This window comes from Musa acuminata, chromosome BXJ2-11 (genome assembly GCF_036884655.1).
Source record: "Musa acuminata AAA Group cultivar baxijiao chromosome BXJ2-11, Cavendish_Baxijiao_AAA, whole genome shotgun sequence".
In the NCBI taxonomy this organism is placed as follows: domain Eukaryota; kingdom Viridiplantae; phylum Streptophyta; class Magnoliopsida; order Zingiberales; family Musaceae; genus Musa; species Musa acuminata.
This window is the reverse complement of record NC_088348.1, coordinates 7,021,508-7,048,852: the sequence shown is the minus strand read 5'-3', so window position 1 is coordinate 7,048,852 and position 27,345 is coordinate 7,021,508. Positions and strand designations below refer to the sequence as shown.

Sequence of the window (27,345 nt, the reverse complement as noted above, 5' to 3'; positions counted from 1 at the left end):
GACGAAAAGGATGCCATCTCCCACATCCATCTCTTCACCAGCCTTCAACCACATTGTTGGTCTCGTATGGTCCCTGCACTCTGCTGGCCTTTCTTCCACCTTCAAAGAGGTTCTCTTTTCGTGGTCAAGCCACATCTCTCAGCCGCTTCTTCAAAGCTGGATGTCCAAATCCTGTGGTTAGCAGTGCTACCGAATGGATCATGATCGAGCAATCTTTGTCTGCTGGAAACCTCAACTCTTCGGAGATGGGAAGAAAGGTTCCCTCTCTGTGGTTGGTAGAAAGAAGTAGGACAGGATTAGCAGGAAAAGGAGGGGGCATCAGAACCCTTTTAGTCCCCACCTGTGCTTCACTCTTACGATTTGGAAGTATATATATATATATATATATATAGAGTAAGTTGGATCAAAATTTACCGCTTGCCACTGACAGAAACTCGGAAACATCACCACGAATTACGTGACGAAACATCCCACGCCACTGCGCAGTTCGGCCGCAGCGGTGCAACACGTGTGTGGTCCACCTGGGCGCACCACGTGGCTGGGACCCGCCAGCCCCTTGCGACTTCCCCCACCACATGCCGTTGGATCACCGAACTCGCAACCCCAAACACGAAATCGAAGACCCTCGAAATATTTCTTCACCTCTCTCTTTTACCTCGAAACTCTACCAGTTCTGTGATTGGACAACGAGTGACTTGGCTGTAGCGTCGTATCCAATCAAAGGAGGCGAGAACCGTATCGCCCGTCACATGCCTCCCATGACCATGCATTCCCCATCACCATCATCATCATCATCATCATCATCATCATAAGTGAACGCGTTTAAAAGCCGACGCGCATCACCGAGGGAGAGGAGCGAATCGTTCGAATGGAGTCCCCTGTTTCGATGCCCTCGAGCCCTGCTGCTGAAGAGAGTGGGGAGATGGAGGTGGAGGAGCCGATGGTAGCGCCCATGGAAGAGGAAGAACGGGAGGAGGTGAATGCCCACTGGAGGGGGTGGAGGGAGCGCGAGCCGTGGCCGCGGAAGAGCGGCGGGGTGATGCTGGAGGGGTACGTGGACGCGGGAGACGGCGGCGACTTGGCGTCGGGTGGCGTCGCTAGGACGAAGAGCTTGACGGATGAGGACTTGGAGGAGCTCAAGGGGTGCCTCGACCTGGGGTTCGGGTTCAGCTACGAGGAGATCCCCGAGCTCTGCAACACGCTCCCGGCGCTGGAGCTCTGCTACTCGATGAGCCAGAGATTCTTGGACGAGCAGCAACAACAGCAGCTATCGCTAGATCGTTCCTCCTCGGGCGAGTCCATGGATCTGTGCCCGTCGCCCCCGTCTCCTCCCATAGCCAACTGGAGGATCTCCAGCCCAGGTTATAAAAATAGCTCCCGCACCCTCTCTTCGCTTCCTTTTCGAAGGATTCCCTTTTGTTCGTCGTAGACATACGCGGAAGGTTCGATTTTTACCTCTCCGTGTAGGATTTGGAGCAATCCTCGATTACGGATGCTTCATATTCCTCATCTGGTTTGAGCAATGGCAAGAACAACTAAAATTTCCCCCTACGATCCACCGATCGGGCCCTTCGTCTCTCGGTGTCTTCGTATTCCGTTGGAAAGATCTGATCTTTTTGACCATTGAAGTAATCTTGCTGAATTCAGATTTCACTTCTAATTGTTACAGGAGATGATCCAGATGAAGTTAAAGCAAGGCTGAGGTATTGGGCTCAAGCGGTGGCTTGTACCATTAGGTTATGCAGCTGATACAAAGGCTGCATCTTTCTTGACCGCTTCTGGTTGTGAGAGGAACGAATCCGTCGGAGTCGAACACCGAGCCCATCTTCGGCAGAGTGAATCCAACCTCTGTGCCTTCGGATGCCGCTGTACTTTTGCCGGAGAGAGTTCCTCGTCGGAGTCCCACACGGAGGGAGGCAGGAAAGAGAGGAATCGTACTCAGTGTCGAGGGAGAGCGAGACACTAATGTTGGAAGTTGCCGTCCTGTAGAAGCTACGTATTTCTTAACGTTTCATGTATTATTGTAAATATGAATAAAAAATATTCTTTTTTCATGCTGGTTGATGAAACCAAAAGAGATGCTACTACTTGTTACTCGATTCGGTTTGGAGAACCCCATTCGATCAACTTCATTTTTGCATAGATCGATCGTTGAACAAGTATTCGAACCGTCTTCGATCATATCAGAATATTTCTTATGTATGCATATTCAAACTAAATCGGATTGTATCATTTGTATATCAATTTTCATGAAAATCAATAATCGAAAGAGTATTCGAATCACTTTCGATCATATCGAAAAATTTATTTCTTATACATACGGATTCGAATCAGAACGGATCATATGAATTGCACAAATAGATATTAACATAAACACTTGTTAAGTAATATAATAGTGTCGATGTCAATATATATAAATCTTAGCTGTCATGTTATGTCATGATTTAAAAATATCAGTTAGCTTAGCTGGTAAAGACATTGACAGTTTATCGTAAGATCTTGATTTAAAACTCGTAAGATCCTGATTTAAAACTTGTTTGATCATTTATCCTTCGATAAAAAAAAACTGATAAGGGTTCGGTAATCAAAATTTTGTATCATGATTTATAGATGCCATTAATTTGCACAGAACTAGGGAGGGTCCCAAGAACTATATGTAGCAATCACATTGATTACATGGGATATATGATTGGTGTAACAAATATCTATGGATGACAGGTATCCTAAGATGACAACGCTGTATGACACTGGCATTAATTGTTGTGATATATGCTCATAGAACTAATGTTACACCGGACAGAAGCATGTAGATTGTGCTGTGATTGTACTCCTTGCATTCAATGTTGATATTTGCCCATCATAGCTTCACATCTGGAAATTATGATGTGAAGCTGTCATGCTGTTGTTGATCGTTACATGCAACCAATCTGCATTCGCGTTCTTGATATGATATGAAAGAGCAATCAACACCTTTTCAAGACAACCTAATTCTCATGTACCTAAATTTGGCCAGTCCATGAACAGAAAGTTTCAGATCTCCCTGGTGGAATTAAATATTTCCAGAACTCATTTTTGCCAAAAAAAAAAAAAGACAAGACAGCACCACAAGATGGTGTTATCGGTGATAGAAATTGCAACAGCAGTGTCACTGGTATTTGGAAACTAGAGCAGTGGTTTTAACCTACATTAGAGATGGCTTCCTCGCATGTCTGTGGCCCGAGTGTGGATTCTGCTTCAGGAAAGCTTGGGGCTTTGCAAGTCAAGCCAAGGATTTTAAACATCATTTGGTCAGCATCAAAGTCGTTGTTTGGGGTTGTCAATAATTTCTCTCCTGTGAAAATGGAATTGGCGCCAGCCAAAAAGCACAGTGCTTGCTCGGGCATCGAGAACCGAACCCTTCCGGCGGATAGCCTCACCATTGCCCTTGGCATCACAATGCGAGCCGTGGCGATCATCCGAATCATCTCCCAGATCTCAACAGGCTGAAGGCAAAGCAAGGGTTAGGAGGGTTAGACGCGTGATGCTCAAAGAGATTTATAATGCATTGTAGAAATTGATGGCGATCGTCATGAAATGCATTAGCACAAAGTCAAGCAGGAACATCTACAGAGATGCATTAGCACTACACATGAAATGAGGTCATAAGTTTACTTGCAAAGCATGTTTTAGTCACTATTACAACAAATATAACCACTGAGATGCAACAGACTGATGCCATAATGAAGCAGTGAAGAATATTATTTTCCTGCACACAATTATGTGAGGCCAATAAAACCAAATACATCGAAAAGAAGATACAACCTTTTGATCTTGAAGAGGTGTACCCTTAACGGGAACCAAAGCGTTGATGGGAACACTCTCAGGGTGCATAGGGAGGGTTGCCAGGGTATGCAACAGCCCGACACGGTCCTCCTCTCCTTCTCCAAGGCCTATAATTCCTCCTATTTAGAAAAGAATAGGATTTTACCAGCAAGAAATGAGATATCAAAAATTACCACCCCAACATGGTGCATGTCTTTAACATTTTGACAAGAAGACGAACGTTCCAACTCAGTCATTGGAGGAAGCAGGAACATAAGAGTTTTCAGTGGCATAGTCAAACTTTACATCACTTCTACTAATGGCTACAATAGTGAAAACCAAATTTAGTAATATTCCTAACCACATCTGCAGCAAATATTAGCTTCTCAAATACATTGATTGGTTTGAATTTTATGTTTATCAAAGGTGAGTTCAGATGATTGTCGATTAGTTGCTCTACGGAAACAAATGCTGCATTACCTGAACATACACTAATTCCTGCCTCACGGACATGCTGAAGTGTTGCCAATCTTTCGTCATAAGATCTCGTGGTTATGATGTTGGGGTAGTACTCTCTTGAAGTATCTAGATTATGATTGTAGGCTGTGAGCCCTGCTTTCTTAAGCTCCTCTGCTTGCTGCTTCTCTAGCATGCCCAAGGTGCAGCATACCTCCATACCCATGGCCCTACAGACATCAATTACTTTGACATACTATTCGTGCAAAGTTTTTGGATGAAACAAAAGATGTGGAACAAGATCTAGCCAAATTATTAAAGATATTCCAAACATAGAAATGACACCATTACCATGAGAAAGAGATCTATTGAATTCGTACATTTTCCACCAACACGAATATTAATGCATCAGACATCAGAATCAATGAAGAATTGCCAATATACAATGTATGCAAGCAACGATGATTGTGAAAGATACAGAATTCTATTGGTTAAAGAGAATCCTTGGGAGAGTACATATATCAGGTGATCTAGTATAAGTCTTGTAACACATACCTTATCTCACTCACATATTCAAGGATCTGGTTAAAATTGGTCTTTCTACCAAATGTATCCCTCCATGCAGCACCCATGCAAAAACGTGTGCTTCCAGCCTCTTTTGCCTGCAAATATCAAAGAGAAATTGAAGTTGTGCCAACAGATTCAACATGTTGATGGCAACCATCAAGAAAAAAACAAATGGAAACTCAATTAGCAGGGAACTTATTAACCACTATGGAAGGTCAATGCACAATGAATATCATGGAAAATTTGTTCTAAAAAATTGAAGCTAGATGAATAATCATGTTAGGGTAACTGATTTCTGGATCAGTATATACTGAGCATCTGGTTCATCAAATCAGCATGAAAACTTTGGAGATCACTAACAGCAACAAATTTACAATGTTTTCACAGGATCTATTAACAGTAACACAAGCTTCAACTTAACAATTTCCAAAACCTATTAATGGTATAATCAAACCATGTACCTCTCCCACCCAACCCCCCATCCCTTTGTATTCTTGGCATGTCATGGATTTCACAACTCACTCAGTAAAGGAAAACAAAAGAAAGAACTTTCTAATTAGATGTCCTTTTCCAAATTCAATAAATCCTTGGAGGTTCGGCACTTTGGTATTATTTGTTGTTTCTAACTGACAATCATATATACATATACATGTCAAATTGCAGTATAGTGGCTTTACTATACACAAGTAGTAGATAAATTTCTTTGCCAACAACTAATATTTCTCTGGAGAAGACTCCCAATGCTGTGATCATCATCATTGTTAGATCCTTATTCTTAAAAAACAAAAGAACAGATAGCCATGTTAGTTGGATATCAGAACTGTTCTAAGGGTCAGATTCAGATCCTTAATGATTGATGAGTTTTGGAACAATAGTGGTTTCAAATGAACAGCATTTCTTTGATAAGTTACAGCACTAGAATTAAAAGTAGGCAATAATCCATAGATTTTGTTACTAGTAATATAAGTCATTTTAAATGAACTGTTGGACCAGAATAAAAGTCCAGCTGGTATCGATTACTTTAAATTTCTCCTGTCACATCTGACTTATGTGTCAGAGTATGCCCAAATTTTAACACTCCTAAAGAAAATAAAAAAAAAATAATCCAAAATTTTAAAGGACAAAGAAGCCCACAGTTATACACTAGTCAGTGCAGATACTGAAAGTCATTATGGGATAAGATACATTTGCATGGCTGTGATAAAATATGCTTAAAATAGGACAAGATTCCATGTAGACTGTGCCTTGTATCAGAAAAGGTACTGGAAAATTTTTTGGCATGTTTTCTTCCTTAATCAATCTAACCATAAAGGAGATGACTAGTAAGAGCATTGACTAGATGCTACCAATTACCAAACATGATACTTTTGCACAGCATTCACAAAACTAAGTAACAAATTGACGTGCATAAGAACTTTTTACTACCAAATACATATATTTGATGTATCAATTTTAGTTATCAGAATGTCCAAAAAGTTTACCTTCTTTGCTGCCTCCAAGACAGCATCCTTGTTCATCAGCTTTTGGGCTTTCAAACCAGTATCATATCTTGATGACTGGGGACAATACGAACAATCTTCAGTACATCCACCGGTTTTTATGGATAGAAGAGTGCATTGCTGCACTTCCCGAAACTTATGGGTATGCCTATGGACTTGAGCCTGCAAGAATCGATGGATTCATTTGAGAAACAAGGCCAAACAGAGTCTAATAATTAAAAATACTCGGAGAAAAGAGATGTCTAAATGTTCAAAGAGAACACTGAATACAGGATAGGATAAAATAATTTTCTAAATTTAGAAAAGCATATATCTTGCTTAGTATCTCTGGTTCATTGTATAACTATCCATTAAAGGTGAATGAACATGTATAAGCCATATGCATCGCATATCTTCTTCCATTCCTTTTCCCACCTAGTCTCATTTTAATGTGATGGGATGTCCAACGAGGAAGAGTTTTTCCATGGCATGCACTTCAGTATACCACCAATTAATTAAATGTAAAAACAATATCCCAACCAACTAGATATTTGTGATCATATCTGCATGCCGAGACTTGGTCCGAATATGATTTACGGTTAAGATGAATCACAAAACATGAGGAGACCAAAGCTCTCTATGACATGGAGTTAGGCTCAATCTAGCAATTCTTACTAACCATCCATGGTCGAAATTAACACTTGCATTTTTTACTAAGATAATGTAATGAGCACCCGATCTAGCAATTAAACAAGAATCAATTGGTTAGCCAGGCTGTTACTTGCATGATATAGATCGTTGCTCACCGATCTGTCCCCGAGAAAGGGAGCACTAACTTGTCCAGAATATTTGAGACACATGAATAATAGCCTTGGTAGCTATAGCTACAATCTTGTACGACATATAAGAGACTTACTCTTGTATGTTACTTGCTACTCCTACTTACTAAAAACCACCGTTCAATTGAAACAGCTAACAACTTCCATGTTATGCTAAGGATTAAACATGCTCAGAACAACAATTTCAGCTCTTGACATTAATTCCACGCCACGCTTGGCAAGACCTACATGAAACACTTCAAAGGACCAACTTTATCAGCTGGAATGACAACCGAGAGTACAACGAGTTCGGTTCTACGTACACATTTCAAAAGGGCATAGATAATCGAATCATTTAGGAGATCAGTAAAGAGTCTAGGGAGAGGAGGGCGTACACCGTGGAAGAGGAGATCGAGGATGGGGGAGTCATAGATGGATTTGATCTCGTCCCTGCTCCAGTCGTTCCTGGGTCCGTCGCGGATGGTCCTCTCGGTCTCCACGGCGGCGGCGGAGGCAGACGCGGTGAGGGTGGAGAAGGAGGGGCCACTCAGCGCCGCCAGCGGGCGAAGGCGCCAGCGGAGGTGTCGGATCAGGATCATCGTCGCCGCCGCCGCCGCCGCCGTCGCCCCTCTCGCAGCTTCTCTTCCTCGCACGGCGCCCTCGGAGCGCGTCCACAAGTGCAGGAGGACCAAGTATATAGAAGAAGGCAAGTAAGACTAGGCGATGAAACCAATGCGAAGATGATGTGTGAACTCACTCTGCTCCTGTTTCCATTCTTACTTCCTCCTTCGTTGAAATGGACCGGCCCATTATATCGAAATGTATAATATAGTGGGCCGGCCCATAATAATTTTAAGCTACACCAAAGTGACGATTTATAGAAATATTTGATTTTTATTTATATAATAATTTAAAATTAATTTAGAAAAGATATATTCTTACTGAGGAAAAGAATTTGTTTTCTTCCATTTAAAGCATTTTTTTTCTTTTCATTTCTGTAGGTGCATTTACACACTTTACATGGTTAAGTTGTGCGTGACAGACGGATACGTAAGATAAAATTATGCAGCAGTGTTAAGGGTGATGGGCTTCGTCATATCATCTTACCCTCTTCCTGACCGACACTGCTTGACCGCACGCGAAAGTATATATCGAGATCATGGGGCTTTCTTCCATTCTTCTGTTGCAGGCTCCTCCAATCCCTTCGCTTTCTTCCTCAACCCATTTCTGCTGCCACTCTTCTTCTCTCCCACCGCCATGTGCGATCTCGAAGCTCCAAAGGCGGCCGCAGCTCTTCCCTTCCGCTTCGCCTCCAAGCCGCGGGTGGAACCTCTCGAGAAAGCGCTGCGCATTGGCCGCTCGCGCTGCCGCCGGAGGCTCCGCGGCGGAGGCGCTCCGCAGGATCCTGGAGTCTCCCGGGATCCACCAGGGCCCCGCTTGCTTCGACGCCCTCAGCGGCAGGCTTGTTGAGAGGGCGGGATTCCCGCTGTGTTTCATGAGCGGTAGGTGTTCGCTCCTGGGCCTCATCGATCTTTCATGTTCTTAACTCGATAACAGGAACTTGTGGAAGAGTAGGAGAGATTTGATTTCGGTTGGTTTGATTCCTTCAATTGTAACTAGTTTCTTCTTCCTTTTTTATTGACTGTAGTGCAGTAGGCCCATAAGACAGAACTGATGCTACTAGATACAATGCCTTATACCTTATACTAGCCTCCAAAAACCGCATGAGCCTCGTCCCCCATACTTAATTATGTGAGACTCTACAACTACAACCACCACCACAACAACAACAATAAGTTGGTAAGTCCCAACTATTTGGGATCGACTACATGGATATTATGTGAGATTCTACTTTTTAAATTTCAGTAGCTTATTACATGCATCTTGTTCTGTAAGCTGGATCACATAGTGTACTACTTCATAACCCAATCAAACTAATTGATCCAACTAGACATATCTTGCCTTTTAGTTCTTGTCTTAATCTCTTTTCTTTTTGTTACAGTCTACTACTTCATAACCCACTACTTCTTATTACAATCAAAGTAATTGATTCAGCTAGTCACATCTTGCTTTTGAGTTCTTGTCTTAATTTTTTTTTTTTCTGAATTTCGTTAATGTTAATAGTAGATTGCAACTTTCTGGAGCCACTTACACTAGATTTTAAACCCAATCAGTCTCCAACTTATCAAAAACCTCTTATCATTCTTGTTTCACTCATCCAAGGTAAAATTATATTGTTTGTGTAGTACTTTTATATTTTAACATCATTATCTGAATAAAATACTCATTTTTGTATTTAGCGGTAGTTGTCATAGGACTCATCATCAGATATTGTTTTGAATCCCTTGACCCATTCTCTTTTTCTTGCTTTTTCATGTGCAATCGTTGTTGTGAGTAATGCAATTGCAAGCCCTATTGCCTCTTTCGGTAGATTCGTGTTCTTGTCCTGCTCCAATACTCAGTATTTTCAGAGCTCATTGTTAGTTACGTTGTCTAGTTTGGGTTAATACTGAAGCAATCTTTAGTATCATCATGTCCAATATATGCCTCTCTTTCATTGTTATGAAACCAAGTAATAAACTGTTACATGGGTTTGGAAATAGTTTTCGCCAAATATTTAATGGCATATCTCACATGTTGATAACACTTAACAATATCTATATCTTTTTTGCCCTGTTATTGTTGCTGGTTCTCAACTTATCATGCACTATATGTTGATCTTACTTTCATGAAGTCATAAAAGCAAACTTGTACTTATTTACAAGATTATACATCCACTAGTATTTGATTCATGGTGTTGCAACCAGGTACGTTCTCATATGTTGCATATCATCATTAGTTGGCTGACTAAGCCAATTTGGAGTTCCTCAATGGACAATAAAGTTATCTCTACTTACTGTTGACACTAATGATAATGTTCATTGACCTATATTACAGTGAACTTTGGCATTCTGTCATGTTGTTGGGTTTCAGGTTTTTCAGTTTCAGCTGCTCGTCTGGGATTGCCAGATGTTGGTCTCATATCGTATGGAGAAATGGCTGACCAAGGACGTCAAATTACCCAAGCGGTATCGATTCCTGTAATTGGAGATGGTGACAATGGATATGGAAATTCTATGAATGTCAAGAGAACAGTGAAAGGTTTCATTCAAGCTGGTTTTGCAGGGATAATCATTGAAGACCAGGTAAAATTTTTAATAGAGCACCTAAGTGATTACAGATAGTTTCAATTTAAAGAACCTCTGAGAAAAAAGTACAATTTGATTAATTAACAACTTTGTTGCATAAAATAGTATAAGGGATTCAAATTAAAATGTACTAAATCATGTGATAAGTTCAATTGCACCAGACACGTTGCTCTGCAACTTCACATTCATTTCTTTTTATAGTTATCCCTCTTATCTTTCTTTTTTTCCATAGTTATAATGTGGAAAATCTTCTTTTACTCGCATGATGCTTCTTCTGTTACTTAAAGAAAATCTGGATGGTGTCTCTTGTGGTTAGTGATTCGTATAGATAGTGTCTCCTCATGTTCTTAATCTATGTGGATGTTAAGGTGTCTCCAAAAGCCTGTGGTCATACACGTGGAAGAAAGGTGGTCTCAAGAGAGGAAGCAGTTATGCACATAAAAGCAGCTATTGATGCACGGAGGGAGAGTGGCTCTGATATTGTAATAGTTGCACGGACTGATTCTCGGCAAGCGGTATCTTTAGAGGAATCACTAAAGAGATCAAGAGCTTTTGCTGATGCAGGAGCTGATGTTCTATTCATCGATGCACTTGCTTCTAGAGAGGAGATGAAGGCCTTCTGCGAGATATCACCTTTACTTCCAAAACTGGTAAATTTACGTACTGATGATAATATGAAAGGACCTATTTGTATAATAATTCATAATGCATGTGCATGTAAGTCTTACCTTTAAGAACAATAAGACATTTGTCAACATAATATAAGATCTTTATATCTTCTTCCTCTTCGGTGATTAACTTATCCAAGATTCTGCAAATGGTGTAAAAGTAAGTTTTATTGCTGGCATATACTTTTCGACTTCCAATGCTATGTTATAGATAATTACTCAATCAAGTGGTTTAGGTTGTAGGAATCACCAGATGGTAGTTTTTGCTGATAGCTTGTCTTGTTTTCTTTTGATAATGCTCCTCATAAGTTGTCATGAATGCCTATCACATCATATGGCTAAGAATCATCATTAATCATGTCTTGATCAGTGATTACAATAGGCGCTCGGGTGCTCGCCTAGGCGCTCGGGTGAGGCGAGGCCCAAGCGCCTCGCTTCATTTCCATGCGACGCGCTTCAAAGAGGCGCCGCTTGAGTGCTCTCCCGAGCTTAGGCACCGGGCGCTTTAGGTGAGCGCCTGGGTTAAAACATGCGACCGAACTAGATTTTTAGGTCTGGTTGGTCTTCGGTGCTTTAGTTGGTTCAATCGAACCAACTAAATCACCGATATCATGCTCCCTCTTGCGATTTCCCCGACTTCTCCAACCCTAATACTCACGATTTTGCTACCGAGATTTCTTCTCCGCTGTCGCTGCTCTCTACTGCCACTGTCGCTGCTCGCCGCTGCCACAATCGTTGCTCGCCGCTCCCGCTGCCACCGTCGCTCGTCGCTCCCGCTCCCACTCCAGCTGTCGCTTGCTACCGCTGTCGTTGCCTCAGCAGCCTTGGTCTTCTCACACCCTTCTCATTATACCTAATTGTATACTAATAATAGTATTTTTATTTATTAGTTAATAATATATTATTTTAATTTTAATACTATTAATTTTTATTTATTTAAAATTATTGTTAGGTTTCAGAATAAATGGCAAGTGTACAGAGCAACTCAATAGATTTGATGTAAAATTTTATTGTTTTGATTTTTGAGATTTTTTATTAATGTGACATTGTGATTTTGTACATGATTTTCTTAATTTAATAGCGTATTTTTTATTTAAATAATTATATTTATTAATTATATTATATATTTTTATATTTTAGTGCCTCGCTTCGCTCGGGCGAGCGCCTAGCTATCACAGACAAAGTTCTAAATAGGATGTTTAATGTAATACTTATGTATGTCCGTGTCTTTTGGTTTGTTAATGCTTTGCACAACATATAGAGGGATGGTCGAAGGCTTAACAGCTCCATTTTAGTTGGGTTTGGTGGCCTTCTTAGGCTTGTTAATAAAGGTTGTGTCATGTGGACACTTGTGAGAGATATTCGATCTGTAGTGGACCATTTTGACCCTTTGTTGTGCAACCGTTCAAAGCTTGTAAAGTCTGTTTTTAATTTGTATTGTCTATGAAGTGTTTTCGGAAATGTTTGCTTGTGGATCCCAAGTGAGGCGTTTTCTTTAACCCGTTTTCTTTTTTGTAAGTCCTAAGGGAACATGGGAGGTTTCAGGGAGGTTGACTTTTGCGGACGGATACGCAAAGGTGCCACACGACTTAGGCAAAACCAGCTAAGTCCGTGACAGATGGTATCATAGCAGGACAAGCACTCATAGAAACACTTGACGTGCAAATGTGGGGGACCTAGCGGGACTGCGTTGAGGACAGTTAGCATACGCGATCGTTTGGGGGAAAACGAGCATGGAGATGTAGGGAAAATGAGTCGCTTGGAGGAGCGGGCATCTGAGATTGGCATTCAGAGGAATGGCCAACCCTTCGCGCAAGAGGCACCACGAGAACAAGCAAGCTTGGAAGAATGCGTAGCGCACAAAGGTTGGGATGACTGAGTTCGAGCTACGGCTCGACGTTGACAACAACACTTGATGGTGCTCAAGGCAAGCGAGGCACTTGGAAAAGGATGAGACCATACAAGGTGGAATGAGTTGCTCAGCGACTGAAAGAGTTGTGCAAAGCTCACAGAGGTGAGGGGAATTGCTAACTCGAAGAATTCGGTACTCATGCAAGGGCTTGTATGCGGACGATGGAATGTTCGCGGCCATCCCAAGGCCATCGGAACTCGGCGCCATGGAGCATTGGAACTTTCTCTTCGGCATGAGAAGGATACGTCCGTAGGAGGCTGAAGTGTGCAGCGAGTTCAGCATGTTGCTTAGGCCTTGAGTGGTACAGCGGCACGTTGAGTCGCAATCTAGCAAGTGCGTTTACAGGAGGCAGAACAATGCATAGTTTGTTCAGCAAATCGGAGTAGTCCTAGGGGATGGTGTTCTCCAAAACGAAGAGAGATGTTGCTCCAACGGGATAGATATCCAGGAGGGATAAGTCCCGGCTCTCCAGAGGGAGAATCATGTGCAATAGACCCCACATGTTGAGGAGTAGTACCTCAAAAACAACTCCATGAAGCTCAATGGACCGAGCGAGCGGCGAGGAGTTGTCGCATGATCTCGCTTAAGAGAATGCATTGGTGGATGCATTACGAGATCAAGTGGGGGAACGACCCAAAGCAACACAAATGAAGGCACACTTGGAGTCGATATGGAGATCAGACTCAAGGGAGGGCTGACTCGTGGAATGGTGAGCATGAGGGCCACCGTTAACTCAATGCAAAACAAGAAGCGGAGCAACTTGGGTGTAACTTGGCAAAGTACCCAAGCCGCATGAAGGGAGCCGACATAGAAGATGGAACATGGAGCGGAGGCACAGAGCTTTCCTTGGACAGAGATCAAGGACATGAACTCTTGCAGAGGCAAGAGCAGGATAATGTTATTCCATGGTTCCTTCATTCTGATGGAACAGACTCATCTTGCATAGTGCCAAAGACGAAGGGAGCTTCTGGGCACATGCACCTTATCTCGGAGAAGCATTTGAGAGAGGAACTAAGGTGACTCAACTTGCGGAGGCGAAGTTGGGTTTAGAAGGTCTTGGCACGGGGCAAGAGGACGTGGAGGCGGGTACTCTTGAAGAATATGCCACAGTGTTGCCATTCAAATTGCCATGAAGGAAGCGGTGCGCAGCGGAGATTGTGCTGGTAGGGGTAGAGGCCCAGGATCCAGACAACGACGCACCATTTTCAACGAAGTCGGTGGACTTCGGGAGCTACTAGGCGACGGACTGTCCTAGAGCGATGCTTCATCTAGGTGTGACCCAAGAGCGGGTGGATGAAGGTCGATTGCCGAAGGAGCGAACAAAATCGAAGGTGGAAGAGACCCTGCGATGTATTGGTTGAGGCCACACATGGAGGGATCACAATTCAGAGTTCATCCCACAATGATTAGAATGCAATGGAGATGTCACTAGGAGGCGACATGGTGTAGCGGATCGTGGTGGAACAGTTCGTGACAATGCGATACACACGACATAGTCCCGTGAGGGACTATATCATACAGAGTTATGATCGGGAGCTATTGGGAGCTCCACTTCGGTAAACAACACGACGGCAAGAAGGGCTATGGATTCAAGGAGTGAAGGCCATGGTACCACAGAGGCGGGTCTTCCATACGTGCATCGAGTTTTGCATCGGATAAAAACCTTGGTTATTAGCATATGGGGGTTGTGTTCCACCGAGGAAAATGTTCGAATGCAAGTACCAGTGAGTCCCATGGGAGGGACTTGATCATGCAGAGGTATGATCGAAGCAGCTGGAGAGTTGGACTACTCCAGAGCCCATATTCGCTTAAGGGAGCCCGACAAGTCAGAGGACAAGGTCGAGTAAGTGAACGTTGCTACCAAGGAAACTAAGGAGAATAGAATCAGTGCAAACCCTACAACATGATTGCAGAGGCCATCTATTGGAGTTGCAGTCCGTCTTTCCATCGACCAAAGGGAGCTGCTTGGAGAACACAGAGGTGTTGAAGCAGGGGGTCGAAAGGGGTGAGGAAGCGACGATGAGTCCAGAGGGATTTAGCTATTCAAAACCAAGCATCGGTTAGAATGAAGGTGGACTCGGAGGAGTGCCACAGAGACATATCTACTGATCGTGAAGAAAAGGGATGCAGATGCGAGACGATGGATAGTAGGGCCATGGGCATGACAGTGCCATGGTACCGTAGAGATAGGACTTCCGTGTAGTCATTGATCCTTTGTTCTCATGGAGGGAGAGAGCTTGGTCGTGAAAGGGGCCGAGGAGGTGAAGCATGCAGAGGCAAACTCCAAGTACCGAGATAAGGCTGAAGGGCAGAGGCCAAGGAACTTCGTACGACCGGTGTCGAGCTTCTCATCAAGATAGCCGAAAGTGAAGGACTTCGGGTCGTGCAAGAGTGCACGACCAAGGAACGAAGCAGGCAGTATGCAGTGCTGTACCTTTGCTACTCAATGGAGTAGGCGGCCGGGTTGATGGAGAAGATGGTATAATCCCAGAGGCGACCAAAACTATTAGAGACTTACTCCAAGTTGGGGTGAAAACTTCCTGCATTCCAGAAGTTCGATGACATTGAGAAGGTGAATCATAGTAGCTAACTCAATGCAAGGAGTGCAAACACTTCAAGTGCTTCAGAAGTGTGAGCAAAGAGCAGGCGAAGGTCAGTAACCAGCTCGATGCATGGAGTACAACCCTTGAGGAGGCGAGCGAAGTCAAGTAACCATTGCCTTCTCAACTCTTAAGAGAATGGGCGAAACCGAGTACCCAAATTCTCTTATCTATCCAGCAGAGGAGCTCTGCACAAGGTCAAAGACCCTTCGAAGATAATGGAAGATAATAGTTGTCAAATCCTCACCAATGGTGATCAGTGCTACTGAGAGTAGATTATCCGCTTCATTTCCCAACAAAATGCCAATCGAAAGCGGAAGTGATGCGAATCTACTTGGAAGTGACAACTAAGTGAAAGAAGAGTCGATGGACAAATTTTGTGGACGAAGGACCTAAAACTTCAAATGGTTGCGAGGCGATGCTCGTTAAAGCTCCAACAAGCATCCACCCAGTTCAAGCAGCATGAGACATTTGAGAGACTGGCGCATAGTAAGGATGGTCTTTTCCTTCATCTCATGGATCCGCAGGAACCAACAAGGATCAGCACAACTCAGCCAACCCCACACTAGAGTCCGAGTCATTGGCGAGTTGAAGCAGCATAGCGGATCAAAGGTTCGACTACTCAAAAACAGCAGCGGAGAGCAGCTGGGAGCCAAGAGGCGCATTGCAGCTGGAGCAGAAGATTGAAGACTCAACAAAGGCGAGGAGTTACAGTGTCGGCAAAGGCTTCGACGAGGACGTCGAAGGAATAAGTGGGGGAGAATGTCATGGACAAAGTTCTAAACAGGATGTTTAATGTAATACTTATGTATGTCCGTGTCTTTTGGCTTGTTCATGTTTTGCACAGCATGTAGAGGGACGGTCGAAGGCTTAACAATCTCATTTTAGTTGGGTTTGGTGGCCTTCTTAGGCTTGTAAATAAAGGTTGTGTCATGTGGACACTTGTGAGAGATATTCGGTCTGTAGTGGATCATTTTGACCCTTTGTTGTGCAACCGTTCATAGCTTGTAAAGTCTGTTTGTAATTTGCATCGTTTATGAAGTGTTTCCTGAAATGTTTGCTTGTGGATCCCAAGTGAGGCGCTTTCTTTAACCCGTTTTCTCTTTTGTAGGTCCTAAGGGACCATGGGAGGTTTCGAGGAGGCTGATCTTTGCGGACGGACACGCAAGGGTGCCGCACGACTTAAGCAAAACCAGCTAAGTCTGTGATATAGCGTCTCGGGCGTTTTTAGACCTTGGTGCCTTATGGCGCCTAGGGCTTTTTAAATCACTGGTCTTGATGATGATAATAGTAGTAGTTAATGATTGCATAGTTTGTTATTGCATAGTAGTTATAAACTGAGCTTAAATTTAGCTCAGAATTGGACCAACTTCTAGCTGCTCTTGAATGTCTCGGTTTATTATGAGTCCTGCAGAAAAGCAATGGACTCTAAGAGTGCACAACAAATGACACTAAGCCTGATGCAAGTACATTTAGGTATATATCCACTTGAAGCCCCTGAATCATCTTGAAAGTCCTTTGGAGCATGTCAGTAGCCTCAAAACTACCTTAAAGACTCTCCATATCATCGTAGTGTGTCTGAGGTGAATCAGATCTCCAATGTGAATTAATTTGCTCAGCATGTGGCATTGACAACAATGGTTAGTGTGTCTGAAATCCATGGATACTTCTGGCAAGCATGTTAAGTGTTGTCCTAATACTTGACATCTAACACCCTTTTTCTTCCTTCCGATGAAAAACCTCCTTAAAGCTTTGCTCTATTATTTTCTTTTTGTAATAAAACCTGCCTCTCTTTTCTTTTTATAAAGAAAGTGCATATAAAAAATTGGTTATCCATGCCACTCTTTTTATAAATAGGCTTTTCTTTTGTCAACTCCTCCATGTGCATATGAAGGTAATGGTAGTCTAACAGTATCCTCTTGCTGTTATTATGCTTTGTATTTTGTCCCCTTGTCGATACGTTGTCTTAGAAATTAGTTCACATTGTTGAGACTCTTATAATTATTTTATGGACACTAGATTATTTTCAGGATATCTCATTCAAAATTTTTTGTTCTTCTTGATTGGTATACATAATTTTTGCTTATTTTTATATTAGCAAAATTGATAGCTTTATATGCCTTTATTTATTTATTGTGACCTCAAAGTCTTGTTAGGACCATAAGTTCCTTACTACAATATTCTTTCCCAATTTTTCAGGCCAACATGCTTGAAGGTGGGGGGAAAACTCCCATACTGAACCCTGTTGAACTTGAGGAGATTGGTTTCAAAATTGTAAGCTATCCGTTATCTTTGATTGGAGTATCAATCCGAGCAATGGAGGTATGCTCCTTTATTGTTTTAAGAGTTTATAATGTTAGCAACTTTTTCTACTGTGCCGCTTCTGGTGATCTTAGCTTCTGTTGTGCTTACTTTGTGCATGTCTTTGGTATTAACTTCTGGTGATGTCTTAGTTCATTTCCAGTGATGGTGTCTTTTGTATGCTTTAATGATGTCTTTTGTAACATTGCTTTAATCAAAACCCAGATCTACCTCTATCTTAACATGATCATTATAGATCTTCACTTTTCTCATTTAGCATGAATGCAAGAAGTTGGATGCAAAGAATCTTGAATAGTCAATACATCTTGCCTATCTCTGTTGCATGAGAAAGTATCTTTATTTATGGTACATAATTTTTCAGAAAGAAGTAGCACTCTTGGTATCTACTTTGAGTGACAAGGCACCAAAATATTTACTTCTAGCACTCCTGGTATCTACTTTTGGCAAATTTAGTGATGCTGAACCTGTTTGATATACCACTTAAAATGTAATAATGTATCAGGCATGAATTTATGCTACATGCATTATTCCTAATATCATGGTTGAACTGGCAGGGTTTTATCATTTTCTTTCTTTGACACAGGGGAGTGAATAAGTTTAATCTAAGCAACCATTACATAAGCAAAATCTAACTAGCTATAACTCATTGTATATATTGAAGGCATACAAATACCAACTTCTATCAATAGAAGCATTTAGCCCTTGTTTGTTTAGAAAGCTTGGCCATGCATCTACTTGCCGTTGGTTGTACAATAGAGAAAATGAAAATTCCAGTAGTTCTTACAGTGGAGGCATATCTAAGAAAATACTAACCAATACCTAATTATTTGTAGTCTAGTAAATTGACTTTGGAAATCAGTTCAGCAAGGGATCCTCAAAAATCTACATCTATGGGTTAAATAAATAACAGGGGTGTCACATGGATCATGTTGGATTATGTCTGCACTGGGTTGAGATGTATATACTATATAGTAATACAATATTCTCAATACAAGTCCAACCCATTTAACAATTGTGTCAAAATTCAGATGCAAAATCACCCAACATTCTACATGTGTGGCACAACTTAATCCATATAGCTATATAATAAGAGGTTATGTTGAATAATGACAAGGATGACACCATCAAACCATTTTCAACAAGATTTGACTTGCTTGCAGGACAAACTTGACATATACAATTTGATCACTATGGTATTGGCATGATTTCACCTACTTGTATGACTTTAACATGACATGATGAAACATGTAATCTTGGTTACTCCCACTTCAGAAGTGAATTGAGGGATTATGACACTATATAGACTAAGATGGATCAATAACTTGGACTTTGTATTTCTAGGCCACCTAGTTTTATGCCCCTTTGGGTTATTGGGTTAGTGGCCTCTCAAGTTGGGTCATGACTAATAGTTCCGAAGTAGACACAGTGCTAGACATGTATAGCAAGAGGGACATCACACACCACTGAGTTATGAGTCTCATATGCTTGCTATTAGGCAAAGCTTAGGAGTTACATCATACACCACTGGGTTATGGGTCTCATATGCTGCCTACTAGGCAATGGTTATAAACTGTGTTGGAATATGGAAGAAATTGACACCTTAATTAGTTCCAAGTTGAAGTGAGGAAAGATTCTGATGATTTATGGGACCACATGGATCTGCTACTATTGACTAGAGTTCAAACATTTCTTGTGCCACATGATCTTTGAATTCCAAGTTATTGGTTGGGAGGTGTATTGGACCATGATGCCAATAGTAAATCAACCACTGGAGAGCCTTGGTATGGTTAGGTACATGGTCTGTTACACATTGTCCTGATCTTGATTAGATTTGCAATAACTGCTGTCTTCTATGCTTCAACCAGCCAAGCTTATATGATCTATATACCAAAGATTAAATAAATTACTCAAGTAATGAGCAAGTACCTCAAAATATACAGGATGCTCTTGCTGCCATAAAGAGTGGTCGTGTCCCTCCTCCTGGGAGCCTGCCATCGTTTGATGAAATCAAGGACACACTGGGCTTTAATGATTATTATGAAGAAGAAAAGAGATACAGCATTAGTCCTTCTCAACCATCATATCAAAGAGGTGAACACTGAACATCTGAAATCTCATTTCTTGGTAGAACCTTTTTGACGTCTGCTGGTTTTTAGGCACAGTATATTCCCCCGGAATAAGCAGTGCTTATAATACAAGGCTGACAACTGCAGAAAGACCTGAGCAAAGCCAAAGGGCAGATGATCCGAGTGACCCGGTTGTTGAAGTGGTAACTCCTTATGTCTATGATAACTTCAATTCAGGTGATAGAAGTCGTCAGTCTGGAATGTGGTCTCGTACGCTGAGATTGAAGATTACTGGAAGGAATGGACTTGAGAAACTCGATGTCAGGATCCCGGTAAATCTCTACATTTCACAGAAAATATTCAACTTCTTTAAGATGCAAACCACATGTTGCATGTTCTTGCACTCAGAAGCATATTTTGATAGATGTTCACGAGCTGATGCATGTGTGTCGAAATGACACTGTGCCATCCTGTGGCCAAAAATACCTTGAGATCTGCTGTCTTGTGTGGATGTTTCTCACAAAATTGATGTACCCTGGCATGTACACCATTTTTGGCTCATGCAAGCATAATAGGTTCCTAGCCATCCTTTTTCAACAAGTGAGAGTGCTTGAACTGCAAGTAAAGTATGCAGGCAAAATTTTCTATATCCATTAGCACTTAATATGTTTGATTTATATCTTTGTGGTTAATGTTTATGGACATTTGGGGGATGTATTTTCCAACATAAAGATGAAATGAGGACTATAGCTTACAGATCAGTCCATGGAATGTCTCTGATGAAATAATTTGTCATTTCATGACAGGCTGGGTTCTTGGAAGGGATGGCAGGAGTTATACCAGGTGTTAGAATCTCAACAACTTTTTTCTTATGGATTGAATAAACCTTTAAAAAAGTCCAAACTTTAATGATGAGATTTCTGTTCACAGGCTTGGGAGGTGTCAATATCATGCAAATGTTGGAGGATGCGTCCATCGAAGGTGGCCCTGAAAGTGGTAAAATATTGCTCGACTTCAATGATGCCATGGGAGATAGGATTCAGGTGTTTGTGGAGTGATGGCGCATGAATCTTTTAATAGAACAGCAGTTATCACCTTTCTTTGTTACCCAATCGAAGTTGCTGTGCTCCCAGACTCTGTGATGCCAATTTTATTTAGAGCATCTGAAAGATAAAACAGATTTGGATGTTTATTTTCTAGTAGAATTATCATGAGTAAGACTTCCACTCAAACAGCAGATGAACAAGTATCATGCCTTTAACGATCCTAATCATGCTCTTGGCCAACTAATTAATTCTTGCGGTCTATCTTCTTTTTAATTTTGTATCTTGTAATTACTAATGAGCTTTGTTTCAAAGGTCACTCTTGAACACTAACTGTTGTCAACACTCTGTTCCACAAGGGAAAGAAAAAGTAAAAGAGGAGAAATATTCATGAACAGTTTAAATGTGGTTGATCCTTTATTTAGGAAATGTGTATACCCCTGCAAGATCATTGATTTGCATATATGTTATGCTAAAGAATACCCCTAAACTTCAAAATCCTTCATTTATTGTTTCACAAGTTTGCAGATATATTCTCTATAGCTCTTATTATTTTCTTTCTACCTCTTCAATAAGAAGCCTCCATATACCTGTGTCAAAATTCATAACTGCTGTCCTCTATAAACCCTTAATACTAGACTTTGCAACGAAAAGGTTGTATATGTTTCTATAATAAAGAATTCTTCCACCACTAGTCCATTAGGCAATTAATTGTACTCGAGAAGGTCCACACCCACTCCAAAGAAAATTATGGTCAGGAGATCTGACAGTGTCAATAATCTTTCTCCCATTTACTCTCTCTCCAAATTCACAGTCAATTGTGTTGATTCTTCACAAGCTTCTAAGTTAATTCACAAACTCCTACAAGAAAACTCAATTTTGAATTGCATAGCCTGGATTTTTTTTTTTCCTGTTTGCAATATGATAGTCAAAATATTTATGATAAATAAAACAATCACAAAAAGGCAACACAAAAATTGATTAAGTATGTTATTTTTGGTAACCAGACTCCTTTTCATACATACATCCGGAATGTTCTACAAACACCACAGTTATGGCTGGAGGCGTTCCTGAAGAATATTCTCGGTAGAATATTGCCATGCAACAGTGGGCTTCCTGTTATATATTAATCGGAAAGGGGCTTTTTGTAATGTCGATGACGAATTATATGCCTTAGTCCGAACCCTTTCTCCACCTTCGGAAAGCTGTGTCCTTCCGGACGGAGGTCGTAAAACCCTTCCGCTGTCGCTGGCGAGAACGAAAAAGGAATCGAAGTCTGCCTCAGCCGCCATGGCCGTGATTTGTCGCTTGGGCACCGCCGTCACGCGATCCCTTGCGCGGCGGATGATAGCGGCGCCGCCGCACCGCCGGTCCTTCAGCGCAGTCGCGTTGGCGGATTACTGGACGGAATGGGAGGAGGAGGAGGAGGACAAGGAGCGTTTCCGGCACGCGATGACCGCGGCGGAGGCGTGTGGGGAGAGAGAGCCGGGTGGGGTGCAGTGGGTGTTCATGGGGAGCCCCGCCGCCCAGAGGCACGTGTACGCCACGCGCGTGGCGAAGCTCCTCGACGTCCCCTACATCTCGATGGGCTCCCTCGTCCGCCAGGAGCTTAACCCCAGTTCCTGCCTCTACAATCAAGTATCTCTCTCTTCCATCATTCTCGCCATTTCGCCCCCAAAGTATCTTCTTCTCCTCTTCTTGGATCGATTTGTCAGTTATGCTGTTCATTCTTGATTCATTTTCTCTAATTTTTGGCGCCAACCTTAGAAATTCTTGGAGCTTTTGTTCGATCTGTGGTGTAATCTTGGTGATTTATGGCGGTTATTTTCTTTTTCTTGCTTCGGAAATGATTCTCGCGTGGCGGCAGATTTGTGCGTCCCCTAGCCTCTTAGGGGTGGTTTCGTCATTTAGCGGCAATTGCTGCCAGTGTTCTGCCATAGGGTTTCTGGAACTTAGCGTCACGAGCACTTGGTCTGGCGGCGTGAAGTCTCCACTTTCGATATCGGTCCGCTGCTTCGTGAAATGACAGAAATATACCTTCGATGACAGAGTCTGACAATATCAGTAATAATAGAACAAAAAACAGTAAACATGGGAGCAATTTGATGCGAAATTTTGGGTCGAAATTTAGAATGTAGTTTATTGTTTCGATTTTTTTGTTGTCTTGGTGCTAATTAATTCTATTTAATTCTTTCAAGATTGTGAATGCTATGAATGGTGGGAGGCTGGTGCCGCAGGAAATCGTGTTCGGCTTGTTGTCAAAAAGACTCGAGGAAGGATACCAGAGAGGTGAAACTGGATTCATTCTTGATGGAATCCCACGATCCAGGATTCAGGCTGTAAGATTTAAGTTGTTTCTGTCACGCAATTCCTTCTTCTTTTTGGGTTTTAAGTTGCCTTAAATCTTGTCTTTTTTAGGTCTTGGTTTAAAATCTTGTCCTTCTATGGTGGTTACTATAAATAAATTGGCCAAAGTATACACCATTTTTGTTTCTTGTTCATGTAGCAGATGCTTTGAAAGAAAAAGCAGAGTGATAGGATTTCACTTCTCTTACGAAGCATCTTCTTTCTTCAATTGAAGAAGTATATTTGAAAGAGATTGATAGAGAAAGAGAAAAAGAAGAAAGAACAGAACATGTGAGGCTAAAGAAGAGAAGAAAGAGGGGAGCAAGTGAGATAATTTGATAATATAAGTTCTATCTAGTTTGATGATCTTATTTCTATATGGAGTCGGATATAACAGACTTACTATTATGCATGATACAAAATTAATCTGGTATCTACAAAATGCCCTTGTTATAAGACTGTAACTCCCTGAAAGAGTCTAACTAGAAAAATAATTAGTCCAATCTATACAATATCGAGACTTTTAGACACTAGTTTGACTCTAATTAAAACTCTAGAGGTTTTCCAAAATTATGTTAAAAAATAAGCACAAAAATATAAGTATCCTTAATCTGAGTAGATCTAGGATTTGTTTCAAGCAGGAGGGTTAGTTCGGCTCGTTATGATTTGGATCTTGATTCATGTCTTTATTTGGTTTGCATCTGGTTGGATCATCTTTATATGTGGTCTTGGTGCCGAGAGCCACCAATAGTCTTGCCCTAGTGCTAAGAGGTCCATTAAAGATTAGGACCGACTTATTTAGTCTATAAGGTATTTAGGTTAGCATTCTTGTTTTCAACTTCATCTCCCATGCTGCTACCAGTATAAAGGTTTCCTTGCAAATGTTCATTTGTTGTTATTGTTCTTTTTTGGTTAATTTTTAGTTTCTGATTATCTTGTGTGTGTTTAGGAATTTCAGAGTACTGTTAAACTATCGTAGTTGCCAGTGATGTCTGTTATATTATTTGATATAAGTTAATGTCAATTTTATGCATGCATATGCAGTGCACTTTTTTCCTTGGAGACACATAAGCCTCTTATTTCTGTCTGCCGTTTCTCAGGAGATACTTGATCAAATAGCGGATATCAATTTGGTAGTGAACTTGAAATGCACACACTGCTTGGTCAAGCAACACTTTGGTACTAATATTTGTTCGCACTGTGGAAAGGCATTTGATGCTATCAACTCAGAATCAACAAGCCTTAGTCCTTGCTTGGTTACACGTACACGACATGATCAACTTAAATCATCTGCTGCAGTAGACATGAAGGATCTCAGGATGGAAAAGTTCCGTCTCTATTCCGAGCAGGTATTTCCAAATTTCTCAAAAGTATTATGAATCTGAAATAAGAGTCATGTATATGAGGAGGCAAGATCCACCTTTTTACCACATGGAACTTAAGAGTCATTTGGGAACTTGTTAAGCATTATAATTTTTTTTTTGTGTGTGGTCTGAGTTTTTCCTCCATTCTACTGTCTGTTAACTAGTGTCTAAGCATAAATGCATTTAGCTGGGATATGATGCTGGGATTTGCCATCCCTTGTTATGATATGATCAAGGGGCTTGACAACTTGACATCCTAAGCAAAGAATAAGCTGGATGGTGTAAGGAAACCAACTCATCTCCCCCAAGTACCTACCTGTTACTAGTGGACCATAGATCCCCTTGTGATTTGGTTATTTAATCCTGAAAATTTCCAAGATATGGATGTAAGCTGTTCAGTCTCCCGTAAATCATCCTGTTATGCCAGTCAGGTGTTCATAGTTGTGATTGCTAATTGATAAACTCTGCTCTCTGGAATGAGTGGCGAGGACTTGTTATGGAGGATTCTGTTTAGCCCACAGTTTTATCCAGACACATTGACCATGGATAATAACACAAGGCTGTATCTTCCGACCATGTTGGCAGCCACATGGTTGCATAAACCTATATGGGAAATTGTCATGTGTGAGGATGTTTAATACTACTGGTTGCGGCTGATATAAACCCATGAGTCTGACTTGTTTCCTTTTCTGGCCTAATCCCTTGACTGGGCATTCTGTATGTGTCGCAGATGCTTAACCAATCTTTATTCTCCAGCAATTTTTCTATATGTGCGTGTGTACATATATGTATACGTATATGTAGATTCAATTCTGTTCTTCTAATAGACAAGTCAGATCTCTAAAAAAAGGATAGTGCTACTAACTCTTAGTTTCATCCTCTTTTCCAGTCCTCGTACCGTTTTTAATTTAATTCCTCTGCTTATCTGAGCTTCACCTTTCCTTTCCTGCCCATTCCTTTGACCTCTCTTTTCCCGTCTTATTTCTACTTATTTGATCTTTTATTCTGACTCTCTTTCTAGCTAATTGCCGTCACCTCCCTAGATGTTAAAGTGCCACTACCTACCTGTTTAGCTTATCTTCTATGCTTTTGTTTTATGTATTCTCAATGCTTCAATATTCACTATGGTCCATTTCTGCTGCAATCTGTCTTAATCTGCAGCATTGCTTTGCTTTGCCTCCTGTTAGCCACTGCTTCCATTTGTCCACGTACCTGTAGCTCCTCAAGTCACTCTTCTCCACATGCCATCTCATTTTTCTCATTCCTCAAAAAACAACTATTATTGTTATTATTTTTGGCCTTTTTTTCTTGATGTGCATGAGTCAAGTTTTGAGGTCTACATCGGTCTTAGTTCCACATGTTTAAATGTTAGATAGGTTATGTTAGGGTCAGGGATGTTGTCCATTGTGGGTAGAGCCAACTTGATTTGACTGATTCTTATTACCTCTGGTTTGTCACTGGTAATTAGGAAGACTACGAGCTATCCATTCTGAAGTCAGATCATAAGGTGAGCCGTTCAGCGTTAAAGCACATGTCATTGGGATTTGTTATAATCACATTATGGTTCTCTAATTTTCTTTATTGTTGCATAGCTTGGTGCATCCTTCTGACAAGATAAATAGTATATACAAGTTTCTATGTTCAGTGAATTTTTAAAGAAAAAATTTACTCCTTCCATTCAAACATTACGCAACATATTCTAACTTCCTGGATGTTTTCTCATAGACATGTTCAGCGGCTCTTGACCTCTAACATTTTCCACAGATCCAGCTGCTGGAAGAATACTACAGGAAGCAGAAGAAGCTTTTGGATGTACAAGTCACCGGTGGTCCAGCTGAAACCTGGCGTGGTCTTTTAGCTGCACTACATCTCCAGCATATGGACACCGCCACTGCCCAGAAGCTCACGGTCTAAGTTTCTGGCGGTGTTCTTCTGCCTCGCTGCGGAGTTCACTCGAACTCCTTTTTCAAGGAGCAACTGTTGCTTCTATTTTTTCTGTTGGTGGATGGAGAATCATCAGTGACTTTGTGATGCTGCGGCTAATGACAAATTGTTATTTGAGTGGTAATGACAGTGTATCAATGACACTCGCAAGGTGTTTGTGTCGCCTTTGTATACTTCTTGTACCTTTCAAGTGTCCCTGGGAATCTTGTGGGTCAACCTGCTAATGTCTGCCTCGTCAGGAAGAAGAGATAGAAGGAAGTATTTCTAAACGTTGTAATTTTTGTTACAACGTTTAGTTACGAGGAAAATAAAATTAGAAAAAGATGCTTTTCGTAAAAGTTTTCTGTTTCCATTTGTTGTGATTTAATTTCAGTAAAATTAAATTTGTATTCTTTTTAGATTCCATTTAATATATTCTTTTACGTTATAATCAACCTGATGTAACTGATTTAGTCTAAATTGAACACACGCGGATTAGTCATTACATTCGAAATTTCATCCAACCATAAACTCGGAATCGTAATGAATACCATTCATTCCACGGCAGAAGCGTCAAGAAGTACAAACCCAATTAGCGTGTGTTTGTTGCGACCCATAACGTGTATAAAACGCTCCCCCCTTCAGATCGGAACCATCTTTCATTTCTGGCCGTTATCTCTCTCTCTGCCTGTAGGGAAGGGATGATGTAACCTCCTCTTCTTGATGGCGATTATTTCCGCTCGGCTCTCCTATTTCGTCCCCTTCCTCCTCTCATCTCTTCCCACTTCGATCC

The 27,345-nt window shown here is 41.4% G+C and overlaps 4 protein-coding genes across 7 annotated transcripts; 3 read left to right on the top strand and 1 right to left on the bottom strand.

Moving 5' to 3' along the window:
* Positions 1-844: 844 nt before the first annotated feature.
* On the top strand, positions 845-2,054 carry LOC135627902 (uncharacterized). The gene is made up of 2 exons (XM_065134355.1): positions 845-1,361; positions 1,670-2,054. The coding sequence occupies exons 1-2, from the start codon at positions 869-871 to the stop codon at positions 1,747-1,749; spliced, it is 573 nt and encodes a 190-aa protein (XP_064990427.1). The 5' UTR covers positions 845-868; the 3' UTR covers positions 1,750-2,054.
* A 963-nt stretch (positions 2,055-3,017) lies between these two features.
* Positions 3,018-7,855, bottom strand: LOC135627901 (biotin synthase, mitochondrial-like). Its single transcript, XM_065134354.1, has 6 exons — positions 7,516-7,855; positions 6,306-6,485; positions 4,813-4,919; positions 4,282-4,487; positions 3,802-3,941; positions 3,018-3,482 (listed from the first exon to the last, which is right to left on the bottom strand). The coding sequence occupies exons 1-6, from the start codon at positions 7,717-7,719 to the stop codon at positions 3,177-3,179; spliced, it is 1,143 nt and encodes a 380-aa protein (XP_064990426.1). The 5' UTR covers positions 7,720-7,855; the 3' UTR covers positions 3,018-3,176.
* A 346-nt stretch (positions 7,856-8,201) lies between these two features.
* LOC135627900 (uncharacterized) lies at positions 8,202-21,113 on the top strand. Of its 4 annotated transcripts, none has more exons than XM_065134352.1 (8): positions 8,202-8,622; positions 10,094-10,305; positions 10,677-10,958; positions 17,688-17,810; positions 19,751-19,901; positions 20,024-20,208; positions 20,683-20,719; positions 20,807-21,113. In XM_065134352.1, the coding sequence occupies exons 1-8, from the start codon at positions 8,280-8,282 to the stop codon at positions 20,932-20,934; spliced, it is 1,461 nt and encodes a 486-aa protein (XP_064990424.1). In that variant the 5' UTR covers positions 8,202-8,279; the 3' UTR covers positions 20,935-21,113. The 4 variants fall into 4 exon arrangements, with proteins under 4 accessions (XP_064990424.1, XP_064990423.1, XP_064990425.1 ...); XM_065134351.1 differs by having other exon boundaries at positions 19,973-20,208; XM_065134350.1 differs by having other exon boundaries at positions 8,203-8,622; positions 19,967-20,208.
* A 951-nt stretch (positions 21,114-22,064) lies between these two features.
* On the top strand, positions 22,065-26,746 carry LOC135627899 (probable adenylate kinase 7, mitochondrial). The gene is made up of 4 exons (XM_065134349.1): positions 22,065-22,557; positions 23,118-23,258; positions 24,366-24,614; positions 26,394-26,746. The coding sequence occupies exons 1-4, from the start codon at positions 22,210-22,212 to the stop codon at positions 26,541-26,543; spliced, it is 888 nt and encodes a 295-aa protein (XP_064990421.1). The 5' UTR covers positions 22,065-22,209; the 3' UTR covers positions 26,544-26,746.
* Positions 26,747-27,345: the final 599 nt, after the last annotated feature.